Genomic DNA, 13598 nt, shown 5'->3' on the forward strand with positions numbered 1-13598 from the left:
TGTGTGTGTGGTATTGCAGATCAGTTCCAAGTGAATGGAACCAAGTTGTAATAATGCACACAACCTGAGGACAGGGGTGGCGCTGTTTTTTTTTTTTTTTTTAAGAAGTCAGCTCTAGTTTTGCAACAGCTGGAGGTCCACAATTTTGAAGACCTAGTGGATTTATCGCCTTGCACAGAGGATGGGTGGAGTAGTTGCCCATAGCAACCGATCAGATTTCAGCTTTCATTTTTCAGAGGCCTTTTAAAAAAATGTAATCTGGAATCTGATTGGTTGCTATGGGCAACCGCTCTATGATACTCTGCACAAGGGCCTATGTGGGCGGAGCATGACACAGATTCTCTCTTTGGTATCATTTGAATATGATGCTCCGCCCCTCAGGCCCTGCACAAGGCCTAAACTAGCACCTTACCACATCTGGTGCAAACAAACAAAATGGCGCAATTACCTATAGCAACCAATTAGAGCGGCAAACTCTATTTATCAAAGGCCCCATAGAAAGTGAAAGCTGATTGGTTGCTATAACAACAGCTACACTTTTCCTTTGCTCCCATTATATTAAAGGGGTCATCTGGGGAAGGGTCCTCACCTCTTCTGCTTCATGGTGGTCTCGGTAGTATACAGTTTCCAGGGGATGGGGCCAGTCATGATCATCACATGTCAGTGAAACCATGGCCCCACACGATGTCCAATAGCTAAACAATGACAATGTAACATCATGTGGCCATTGGTCATCGCATGCGGCCATTGTTTTCGTCAACATGTGATCATTGTGACTGGCCCCGCCCCCTCTCGTCTCAATATGGAACCCGCCTGGAAAAACCCATTTGGGTAATGAGATTGAGACTTCCGAAAAATTCAGCACCAAATTTCAGGTAGCGCAGAAGTTCCTCAGTGTGCGTGGACCCTAAGGAAAAACAAAAATTTCAGTACGGAATCCAAGCAGAATTTAAGCAGTGATGGAATAGATCGCTATAGATTATGGGGGAGATTTATCAAAGCCTGTGTAGAGGAAGAATGGTGCAGTGGTCCATAGCAACCAATCAGATCGCTTCTTTCATTTAAAAAAAGGCTTCTGAAAGTGATCTGATTGGTTGCTATGGGCAACTGCACCAATGTTCCTTTACACAGGCTTTGATTAATCTCCCCCCATGTCTGTGTACGTACTAGGTGTGGTGTCCTGGTACCGTATTGCATACCGTACCTTCTATGGTGGTCCCCAAAGTCAGAGTAACTACACTCAGGTAGGGTCCCTCAGGTGGGACAACCCTAGTCGCCTCTCCTCTAAGTCTACAATGTTGATATGTATATATTTAGTAATAATATATATTTAATATAATGTATAGTACTTACCTTGTTTAGCGTCGCAGGACCTTCGGTCATGTGACTATGTTAAAATCCTCTATGGTATGTTAGAGGACCTTTGGAGGTCCTTGGGTCACATGTTGCCCCTAATCCTTTGTAATGGTGATTGACACAAGTATTGGACCAATTAGCACTAGTCCAGCCCCTGCCCATATAAGGGAGCTGTAGCCAATTATCGCTCTCTTGGGTTGCTGCTCTCGTGGATGCCGGACTAGCAGGACGGATCTGCGCAACTTTCAAAGACACGTTAGGCCTGAAAACCTACTGGCCTCAGCTGAACCAAAACTGTGAGTTCTAAACTAATCCCCGCTAAAGCTAGCGTGACTGCTGGACCGCAACTAAATCCCCTAAATCCAGTGGAACAGCGCACATTATCCTAAAGACTCTAAATTGCTAAAGTCCCAACCTTTGTCAATCTCCAAAGAAAGCTTGCATGTATAGCAACTGTTCCGGTTATGAAGCTTGCATAAAACCTTCAGTAAAAGTTGCAACTGTTTCAGCAAACTCTCCGGTTGTGGACATTCTATTATTATCTACCTCCCTATCAATCTTGGGAAGGGTGGTGGTAGGACAAGCATTACTGAGGAGCCCTCACCCTGGCGTCACGAATAGCAAAGGTTAAACACCCTTTAGTCACCGCACACCTACACACCCCATACCCTACTCCCCCCAGGCTATCACATAGAGCTGCACGATATGGGGAAAATGTGCGATTGCGATTATGGGCCTAAATATTGCGATTTCGATATGCCATATAATAAATAAATGGTGAAATCCCCCCATTTCATCTCCAATCTCCTCCATTTAACAGCTATCCGCCCATTTCACATCTCCCCCTGTGACATTCTCCCATCATGGTCACATCTTCTCCCATCACATTCGACCCCTCCCCCTTCTCCCCCATCACATATTTTACCTGCTCTGGCTGGCCCCCCACCCGCAGCAGCACACGGGAGTCGGCCCGAGCAGATAATCGCAAGTTTTCCCCCGGGGGCCGTATCACTATATTGCAAAAAATTTGCGATTTCATTGCTTTTGCTATATATCGTGCAGCCCTAGTACATACCCCTATGGGCTCATTCACATTACATATTTCCCGAGCAGAATTCCGATGCAGCAGCCTCCCATTGTTTTCCGTAGGATTATGCTGCACCGTTCACACTGCGGATACAAATAACCTGTTCATTCTTTTGGCAGAATCCACGCGGAAATGAATTGCCCTCTTTGGAAACTGCACATTTCCGAATAGTCCCAGCGCCGGTGGAGTCTGCTGCCCATGGAATTTCCGGGAAGAACTTTTTGTATGTGTGAATAGGCCCCTAAGGGAACTTTCACACATACATAAAACAGATATTCTGCTGTTGCTTTTAACTCACAGGTAACATGCTCGTGTGAACGTACCCGGTGTTTCACGTTGCGGGAAATATGCTGAGGATTTTGCTACGATCACACAGGGCTAATAAGGTTTGGAGACCGGCCTAAGCTCACTGGAGTGACTGTGACGTGCGTAGGGTTGCCACCTGGATGGTATTTTGGCCCCCCTGCCGATATTTTTATATTAAAAATACCGGCAATGCAATGGGCAGTATTTATTCAACCAATCCTCCAACTCCCGGAATGTTGCACCATATACTATACCAGTGTTTCCCAACCAGAGCACCTCCAGCTGTTGCAAACTACAACTGTTGTAGTTTCGCAACAGTTGGAGGCACCCCTGGTTGGGAAACAGTGACCAATACTATATACTCCAACATGCTGGGAGTTGTAGTTTTTGTTTGGAGCAGCTGCTGAGCCACAGGCTGTATCAGGGCATGCTGGGAGCTGTAGTTAGTAACTAACTGCAACTTCCGAATTTAATAAAAAAAAAAAAAAAAAAAAAAAAAAAAAGATCAAAAAGTCACAAAAAAGTAAAATTAAAATAAAAGGTACTTCTAAAAACTACAGATTGGGGCGCAAAAAAATGAGCCCTCATACAGGCCCATATAAGGAAAAATAGAAAGGTTATAGGGGTCAGAATAGGACAAAATTCCTCCGCATATGTGTATCCTGTGATGTCACGCATATATAATTAATTATGCTAATTAGCATGGCCGGTATTTTTCTGCAAGTAAGGTGGCAAACCTAGACGTGCGGGTCCTCCAAACCTTACTGCACACACAGGGCTGTGGTCGGGAAGCCCTGTGCGACTGCTCGTAGCAAAATCTGCAACTTGAAATGAAGCGGATGGAGTGTGTGTGGACCCTAACCTAAGTCAGTCTTTTTCTGACCAGGGTGCCTCCAGCTGTTGCAAAACTACAATATCCAGCACGTTCGGACAGCTAAAGGCAACAGCTGGAGCCACACTGGTTGGGAAAACACTGATCTAAAATGTATTGTTTTTTGTTAAAAATGCCATTCGCTTCTCCTGTCCAAAAAAAATTAAAGACCCGCAGTCTCGGAATGAAGTTAAAATATTGATATCTTTATTTACAAATGTACAAAGTTTCACAGAAACATCGTCCTTGCAAATACACAAGTCCCGTACATCACATCATGTTTCCCGGTCTGTGCTCTATAAAGCTTGTTCAATGTTTCTCTCAGTCTGGCAGAAAAAATAAAATAAACACCTACAAAAATGAGATATATATCTATATATATATATATATTTATCTATACAAATACTTCCAATGTAGATATCGGGATTACTGAGAGTAAACTTTAAACAATGCAAAGACCAAAACACCCTAAAAAGACATTACGAAAGAGCAAGTCATGACTAGTGCACTCTGAGGGGAAGGATTAAAATAAAAAAACATAAAAAACATTAAAAAACACTTTGAAAATGAAAAAAACATTTTTTCTTTTTAAATCAGTATTTTTTTAAACCCTTTTTCCCCTAAAAAAAAAAAAAAAAAAAAAAAAAGGAATTTCGTGGTAGAAAATAAAATGATTAAGAAAAAAAAAATTTTTTTTCTGACTCGAAAAAAAATCTCCATTGTGAACATGAAAGGAATTTATTTTAAAAAGTGCACTATTGAAAAATAAAACTCCATAAAAACTGTGCCAAAGACGCCAACTTCAGATAGTGCCATTGTACAAACGAAGGTAGGATAAAGTATGGCGGCTTAGTACCATTTTTTTTTTAGAACAGGTTATTGAGTTTGTGAATTTAACAAAAAAAAAAAAAAAAGCAAACATTTTTTAATGACTAATTTTAGAGACACGTGTGATGATAAAGCCCTCTCCGTATCCGTACAAAAGAAAAAAAAAAAACATTAAAACGAGACGTTACCGTCTCCACACATTAGGCAGACACAACATACACAGAGATGTGCGTAGAAGAATCGGAAAGTTCCCGCCTGTTTGGTCTCTGGTGAGGGAGAAATTTTTCAAAACTAAAATAAAAAATTTCTTCACATAGAATAATGTACTTCCTATAGAGCATTAAGTCTTCAAGAAACACGTTCAATAATAGTGAGAAAGAAATGGCGTAAAGAAAAAAAAAATGGTGGCCCGTACCATGGCAGCAAAGGGTTTAAATGGTTCAGTGAAAAAAAGAAAGAAAAAAAAAAGAAAAGAAAAAGAAAAAAAGAGGGAATTGAGTTCCCAAGATGTTCTGCAGCAGCCTGGAACAATTTTATTTCCTTTTTTTATTATTATTTTTCTTCCTTTGACCCCATTCACATGACATTTTCTGCGCAATCACAATAACAAAAGGTTTGCTAATGTATGCCGCAACGGATACACAAAACATAATGCAAATGTGGCCTCAATGCGAACCGTACACAAGTCGTTTATGTAATGGGACACAAATTAAAAAATTAAAACACAAATGGCATCAGTTCTGCTTATTGCCTTATGTATTCACTATACAATATTAAGGGGAGGGGAAAAAAGTGAACTTAATACAATTTAGAAAAAAAAAAAAACCATTCCAAAACTTCCCTTCCACATTGCGCCACTACCTTGAAACGAATTGGTCGCGCCAAATATAAAATCGTAAAAGTCTAAATATAAACTGTGCAAAAATTATGTCAGTTCCACATCCTAGTAATGACTGGAGGAGGCCCATATGTTTTACACTAAATAACATAGTATATCCATTCATTAAGCTGGGACTTGTAGTGCCACAACATCAGAGCAGGTATGGTGCCTATATATGTCACTTGTAACCAAACATGGCTCCTTGGATTCATAAAACTACCACAATAGGTTCTCCATTGCATTAGGCGGCAGCCATTTTGTGGCCATATCTCAAATATGAACACGTCATATAAAATCACACACAAAACAAAATGGCCGCCGTGTACTAAAATCATAGTTTACGATGGTATCTTTGGACCATCCATTCTTTTTTTGACAGATTCAACATTGTCAACAAGAAGAGGTTCCCATAGCAACAAATTTCCTGTCACAATCTAATGTGAGTAGTTGCTATGGGCAACGCCATTCATAGTCCAGCCATCTCTAGTTAGCAGTGTTTGGTTTTCCAGGGAGCCATTTAGATCAGCGTTCCCCAACATGTGGCTCTGTAGCAAAACTATAACTCCCATCATGCCCTGACAGCCGAAGTTTCCCATAGCAACCGATTTCCAGTCACAACCTGTAATGCAAGTGGTTGCTATGGGCAACACCAGTCGTCAACCAGCCATCTTTATAGGTAAGAGTCTAGGCTTTCCACAGGACTGGAGGCCTATTTAGATCAGTGTTCCCCAAGATGTGGCTCTGTAGCTGTTGCAAAACTATAACTCCCATCATGCCCTGACAACCGAAGGCTGTCAGGGCATGATGGGAGTTATAGTTCTGCAACAGCTACAGAGCCACATCTTGGGGAACACTGATGTACATAATACAATCAAGGCAGTATGACAGGATAGGAGCATTTCCTATGCGCCAAATTGAGGGGGGGGGGGGATAAAATGGTGGACGGCAAGCGATATCCTAACATGGCGCCACAAAATCAAAAGGTTTATTCAATTTTTTCCTGCTTTCGTCCAACCTTTTCCTCATTCTATGACTGAAATATAATGGACAGAGGTAGATAAAGCAACGCAAAACTTCCATTCTGAAAACATTTTTCACGTGCGTGTGCATTATTCTTATTACCGCTACTATTTTTATTTTAGATTTTTTTTGATTTTGTCAGAACCATTATTTATATACTTTTATTTTTTAAAAACATTTAACGCACACGCAGGTAAAAAAAAAAAACAGCTTTGATGAAAAAATAAACAATCTAAAAAAAAAAACTACTGTATATTGATCGTAAAAAAAAAATAAAAATACATTTTCTAATCTACAGGTCGTATTGAAAAAAAAACATTTATTGAAAAAGATTTTTGGACTTCTTTTACAACAATCTCTTGTGTACGTAGGAGACAAAAAAATTAAATTAGAACCAAAAAAATTGAATTTTTCATAACTGCGAAAAAAATATATACTGTCAAACTGCAGCATTTAGAAAATAAATTTTAATTTACCAGTTTTTTTTTTTTTTTTTCCTCATTTTGGTCTTGAGGGGAAGACCTCCCCTAACATTGCTACATTTAACCCCAGTGCTGCCATGTTTTCATGGGAACTGAACTCCGGTCAGTGCGGTTTCATGCGGATAAACATGGCCGACGTGAAACAGACCCTGACTGGGCGACCAAGATTGAAATTTGTAAGTTGTAAAGTCTGTAAATGTGCGCGTCCACAGAAAAACAAACATTTGTTTTAACGCTATTGGTTGTCTGTGCACAGTGGTGTAGTCCTGCGTGCGGCTGCTCAGTGTCCCCGTTTTTTTTTTGTTATTTCAGTCCAAAAACAGCTTCCTACAGCCCATTCGTGAGCGGTTTGATCGTCGGATATCGAATTTGGTGTCTCGGCACTTTTGGCAAACGTAGATTTCCGGAACGTTGGACTTTCGGATTTTGGCACAGGACAGGTGGATCCAGGTGTTGCATTCGTTGCACTCGATCATCGGCCGGCCAGCGAACGGTTTCATGCAGAAGCAGGTGACGAGATGCCAGGATTCATCATCTGAAAAAAAATGTAATAAAAACAATCAGCTATGGCGGATGTAGAATTGCTATAATGGCGCACAATTCAGCCGATAACGGAGAGTAATCGCTGAACGGAGTTGTCCACTTTAGGTCATATACCCTTAATAGGGGATTCGGCTGAGCGAGGTCCTCTGTTCAGGATCCTCATCTCTTGGCCAGAGCGGAGAGTAGATACAAAGAGCGCCCCCCATGCTCTGGAGGACTTGTCCTGTAATACACAGACAATACATTTACATGAATGGACATGGTGTAATGCTTCATTTGCCCTGTGGTGGCGCTGCAGGGACAATGTATAGTTACTGCCACAGATTACAGCTGATCGCCATGACACTTATTGTCAGGGGACTCTTAAAGGGGTACTCTGCCCCAAAAGGGTATAAGAGGTCTGATCTCGGGGTTCCCACCGCTGGGGACGCCCGCAATCTCAGCTGCGACACCCCAGACATCCGGTGCACAGAGCAAACTTTGCTCCGTGCCAGATGACTGGTGATGCGGGGCGAAGGCTCGGTCACACCTCGCTCGTGACTTCACGGCCACGCCCCCTCAATGCAAGTCTATGGGAGAGGGCGGGACTGTCGTCATGCCCCCTCCCATAGACTTGCATTGAGGGGGCGTGGCCTTGATGCCACAAGCCTCCGGCGTTGCACCTGACGCTCTAAAGGAACGCCGGGTGCAGCAGAGAGATTGATCCCCCGCGATCGGACATTTTATCCCCTATTCTTTGGATATAGGATAAGATGTCTAGGGGCGGAGTACCCCTTTAACAAGAATTGTCCAAGTTGGAGTCCCTCTTTAAATAATCGATTAGGAAGGGGAATCGGTAGCGCTCTTGTGATGGTAGCGCCACCATTTAACCCCCCGCCGCCAACTACATTGCCTGCAGAAATTATTGTCTCCTTTAAGGATTACGCCCCCCACCGATGCCAGTAACACGATGAAGCATTAACGGAACATAAATCCCAATCCATCGATGTAATTAAATCCCACAATCCGAGGAAAGCTTCCGCCGCCGCTGCCTATTGAGGTGTCGACAATTATTGCATTTCAACAGGGAAAGGATAAAAAAAAGAAGTAATCTAAATAATAATTGTCGGCTGATTGGGAGGAGCGGCGCCGCTCTGTATCAACGCGCAAATTCTTCCCCGAAACGAGCTCTGTTTTAATTAAAGCGACACAAGACAAGGAACAAAATGAGGGATTAGGAGACTCCTGGGGACCTTATTAACATGCGAGGCGGAGGATGGATTAAAGGGCGCCCTGAAGGAAGCCCGGGGACCACACCAACCAAAAATCCCTTATTATGGAATTCTGGATTATCAGATTACGGATCATGGGTGAGGGGCTACCTGCTCCCGGGACTGGTTTAGAATTGGTTTAATAATTCCCTTCATTCAGCATTTTGATAATCCAGAATGGAAGACAGAGTTTGGTAACCTGGGGTTACTAGGAAACCATATTGCTACAGGAAACAAAATGGCTGCCTGCACGGAGGCCCACGCTAAAGGGTAGATAGCCATGCAGTCACGGCCTGCGTACATTGACAGCGGCCATTTCATACAAGTGTCAATGTAAATCTGGTTTGGTGGGTGTTAGTTGCTGATTCCACTGTAGGACAGTGAAAACAAAATGGCTGCCTGCTCTGTGTCCTACAGTGGAATTAGCAGCCAACACCCATGAATCCTGCCAAACCAGATTTACATTGACATTTGTATAAAATGGCCGCCGTACAGCCTGTGGCTGCTTGGCTACATACCTTCAAGCTCGGGCTTCCAAGGCAGGCAGCCATTTTGTTTTCAGTCACTTGGTTTTCTGATAAGACAGCTTGACCAGCTTTCTCAATAAATCCATCTATATTGTGTAGTGATCATTCCAGGTTACCACCCATCTCCTAAATAACGTAGCTTTGTCTCTGCCACAAGGTTTAGGTAGGAAGTTACTATATACACGAAGCCGCAACTTATTTTACAGCTATACTACGACACTTGATGGGATCCACGTCTAAAGCAGCACTAAAATCTTAAGACAACAATAATGGCTGCCTGATTCCTCATTGCTATGTAGTTCTTCGGATACAACAGCTGAGCGAGTTTAGTCACGTTTCCTTACGTAAAACATCCGCCTCTACACCAGAGCTGATAGAGTTGTGATCGCGCACCTGACAGCGGCCATTTTGTTCACTGAGCCAATAATATCAAATCCTACAGCCAATAGGTCAATCGTGCCAAGTGCAGATGGGGAGGAGGGTGCACAATATGGCGCGCTTTGTAGTCTGGTAAGGACTATCCCATCGTGAGCGATCTTACCTGAGTCCACCATGATGTCCTCGTCGTTCCCTGTGCTGTCTTCATCCCGGAAGACCACCTGCTTTCCCTGCCGTATGACCGTCCGCTTCCCCAGGTTCACCTCTGAGTACTCGATCTTCATTTCCTCCATGTCGTCGTAGTTCATGGTGACGGAGCTGCTGTCCATACTGTTGTTACAGCTCTCGAATATGGGGTCTGGGGTCTCGTGCTTTGGAGACATTTTGAGATCCAGCGGGTGGTCCAGGATGGGGGCGGGCATAGGCATGGGCACGTTCTCCTCAGGTGACGAGTCCTCCGGCTCTATTTTTATTATGGTTTTCAAGTACTCTTCCTCCTTCACAGCCTGCTGCTCCTTTTTCTTAAACTTCTTCTTTTTCTTTATTTTGTCCAGTTTCTTGCAGTCCAGGAGGAAGCTGCTGAGCTTAGAGCGCTTCAGCATGGAGGGGTAGGAGCGCTCGTGTTTCAGCTCAAAGCTTTTCCGCTTTTTGATCGTCAAAGCCTCGGTAGAGGAGACGTCCTGGAATCTGGAATCCCAACTATCGCTGTCTACGGTGCTTCCTGTGCTGTTTGGTGGACTGGAGCTGGATCTAAGAGGGGTCTCCTGAGGAGAGGAGCGGAAAAGAAATCATCAAAAATAAGCACTTCTTCCAAATATCAGATATACAAATACACAATTTCACTAACTGTACCATTTATATTAATGTCCACAATGCTGTAACTACTATAACACTGCCCCTATATACAAGAATATAACTACTATAATACTGCCCCTATATACAAGAATATAACTACTATAATACTGCCCCTATATACAAGAATATAACTACTATAATACTGCCCCTATATACAAGAATATAACTACTATAATACTGCTCCTATATACAAGAATATAACTACTATAATACTGCTCCTATATACAAGAATATAACTACTATAATACTGCTCCTATATACAAGAATATAACTACTATAATACTGCTCCTATATACAAGAATATATCTACTATAATACTGCTCCTATATACAAGAATATATCTACTATGATACTGCTCCTATATACAAGAATATAACTACTATAATACTGCTCCTATATACAAGAATATAACTACTATAATACTGCTCCTATATACAAGAATATAACTACTATAATACTGCTCCTATATACAAGAATATAACTACTATAATACTGCTCCTATATACAAGAATATAACTACTATAATACTGCTCCTATATACAAGAATATATCTACTACAATACTGCTCCTATATACAAGAATATATCTACTATGATACTGCTCCTATATACAAGAATATAACTACTATAATACTACTCCTATATACAAGAATATAACTACTATAATACTGCTCCTATATACAAGAATATAACTACTATAATACTGCTCCTATATACAAGAATATAACTACTATAATACTGCTCCTGTATACAAGAATATATCTACTATAATACTGCTCCTGTATACAAGAATATATCTACTATAATACTGCTCCTATATACAAGAATATAACTACTATAATACTGCTCCTATATACAAGAATATAACTACTATAATACTGCCCCTATATACAAGAATATAACTACTATAATACTGCCCCTATATACAAGAATATAACTACTATAATACTGCTCCTATATACAAGACTATAACTACTATAATACTGCTCCTATATACAAGACTATAACTACTATAATACTGCCTCCTATATACAAGACTATAACTACTATAATACTGCCTCCTATATACAAGACTATAACTACTATAATACTGCCTCCTATATACAAGACTATAACTACTATAATACTGCCCCTATATACAAGAATATAACTACTATAATACTGTTCCTATATACAAGAATATAACTACTATAATACTGTTCCTATATACAAGAATATAACTACTATAATACTGCCCCTATATACAAGAATATATCTACTATAATACTGCCCCTATATACAAGAATATATCTACTATAATACTGCCCCTATATACAAGAATATATCTACTATAATACTGCCCCTATATACAAGAATATATCTACTATAATACTGCCCCTATATACAAGAATATATCTACTATAATACTGCCCCTATATACAAGAATATAACTACTATAATACTGCCCCTATATACAAGAATATAACTACTATAATACTGCCCCTATATACAAGAATATAACTACTATAATACTGCCCCTATATACAAGAATATAACTACTATAATACTGCCCCTATATACAAGAATATAACTACTATAATACTGCCTCCTATATACAAGAATATAACTACTATAATACTGCCTCCTATATACAAGAATATAACTACTATAATACTGCTCCTATATACAAGAATATAACTACTATAATACTGCTCCTATATACAAGAATATAACTACTATAATACTGCTCCTATATACAAGAATATAACTTCTATAATACTGCCTCCGATATACAAGAATATATCTACTATAATACTGCCTCCTATATACAAGAATATATCTACTATAATACTGCCTCCTATATACAAGAATATAACTACTATAATACTGCCCCTATATATACACACACAAGAATATAACTACTATAATACTGCCCCTATATATACACACACAAGAATATAACTACTATAATACTGCTCCTATATACACAAGAATATAACTACTATAATACTGCCTCCTATATACAAGAATATAACTACTATAATACTGCCTCCTATATACAATAATATAACTACTATAATACTGCCTCCTATATACAAGAATATAACTACTATAATACTGCCTCCTATATACAAGAATATAACTACTATAATACTGCCCCTATATACAAGAATATAATTGCTATAATACTGCTCCTATATACAAGAATATAACTACTATAATACTGTACTGCCCCTATATACAAGAATATAACTACTATAATACTGCTCCTATATACAGGAATATAACTACTATAATACTGCCCCTATATAGAAGAATATAACTACTATAATACTGCTCCTATATATAAGAATATAACTACTATAATACTGTACTGCCCCTATATACAAGAATATAACTACTATAATACTGATCCTATATACAAGAATATAACTACTATAATACTGCTCCTATATACAAGAGTATAACTACTATAATACTGCTCCTATATACAAGAATATAACTACTATAATACTGCTCCTATATACAAGAATATAACTACTATAATACTGCTCCTATATACAAGAATATAACTACTATAATACTGCTCCTATATACAAGAATATATCTACTATAATACTGCTCCTATATACAAGAATATATCTACTATAATACTGCTCCTATATACAAGAATATATCTACTATAATACTGCCCCTATATACAAGAATATAACCACTATAATACTGCCTCCTATATACAAGAATATATCTACTATAATACTGCCCCTATATACAAGAATATAACTACTATAATACTTCTCCTATATACAAGAATATAACTACTATAATACTGCTCCTATATACAAGAATATAACTAGAAATAACTACTATAACAGTGGTATACAATGACTTACCTCTTCAGGGTACGGTATGTATCCCGCATACGCCAGCACAAACGTACAGAACTTGTTGAAATCCTCCACGGTCCTCCTTCGCCTGTAGTTCGGTGTTCCATCCTGAAATATAACGAAACGCAGCTTTATTTAACTCCTCTGCCTAATAACTATAGTGTCGCCATATGGTTATTATTATGTTATCTATGTAGCTTCACTGGTTCAGTAACACTTTGCTTTACACCATTGATATAGATTATGACTTTTTTTGTGCCACATTTTCTCTGTTGGCCTCCAGAGCTGCTTTCAAAATTCTGCCGATCACCCTGGAAGCTCCTCCCTACTGTCTGACATGTGACCTAAC

At 39.7% G+C, this 13598-nt stretch overlaps 1 protein-coding gene across 2 annotated transcripts; it reads right to left on the reverse strand.

Annotated features, from left to right (window-relative positions):
- Positions 1-3811: 3811 nt before the first annotated feature.
- On the reverse strand, positions 3812-13357 carry PHF13 (PHD finger protein 13; the record flags this gene model as incomplete). Of its 2 annotated transcripts, XR_008848319.1 has the most annotated exon segments (4): positions 3812-6067; positions 6191-7365; positions 9692-10292; positions 13256-13357. XR_008848319.1 is itself a non-coding variant. In XM_056543055.1 (3 exon segments), coding segments are annotated over 3 exon segments (930 nt in total), but the record flags the coding sequence as incomplete, so codon positions are not given.
- Positions 13358-13598: the final 241 nt, after the last annotated feature.

Source organism: Hyla sarda, chromosome 10 (assembly GCF_029499605.1).
Source record: "Hyla sarda isolate aHylSar1 chromosome 10, aHylSar1.hap1, whole genome shotgun sequence".
Classification (NCBI taxonomy): Eukaryota; Metazoa; Chordata; class Amphibia; order Anura; family Hylidae; genus Hyla; species Hyla sarda.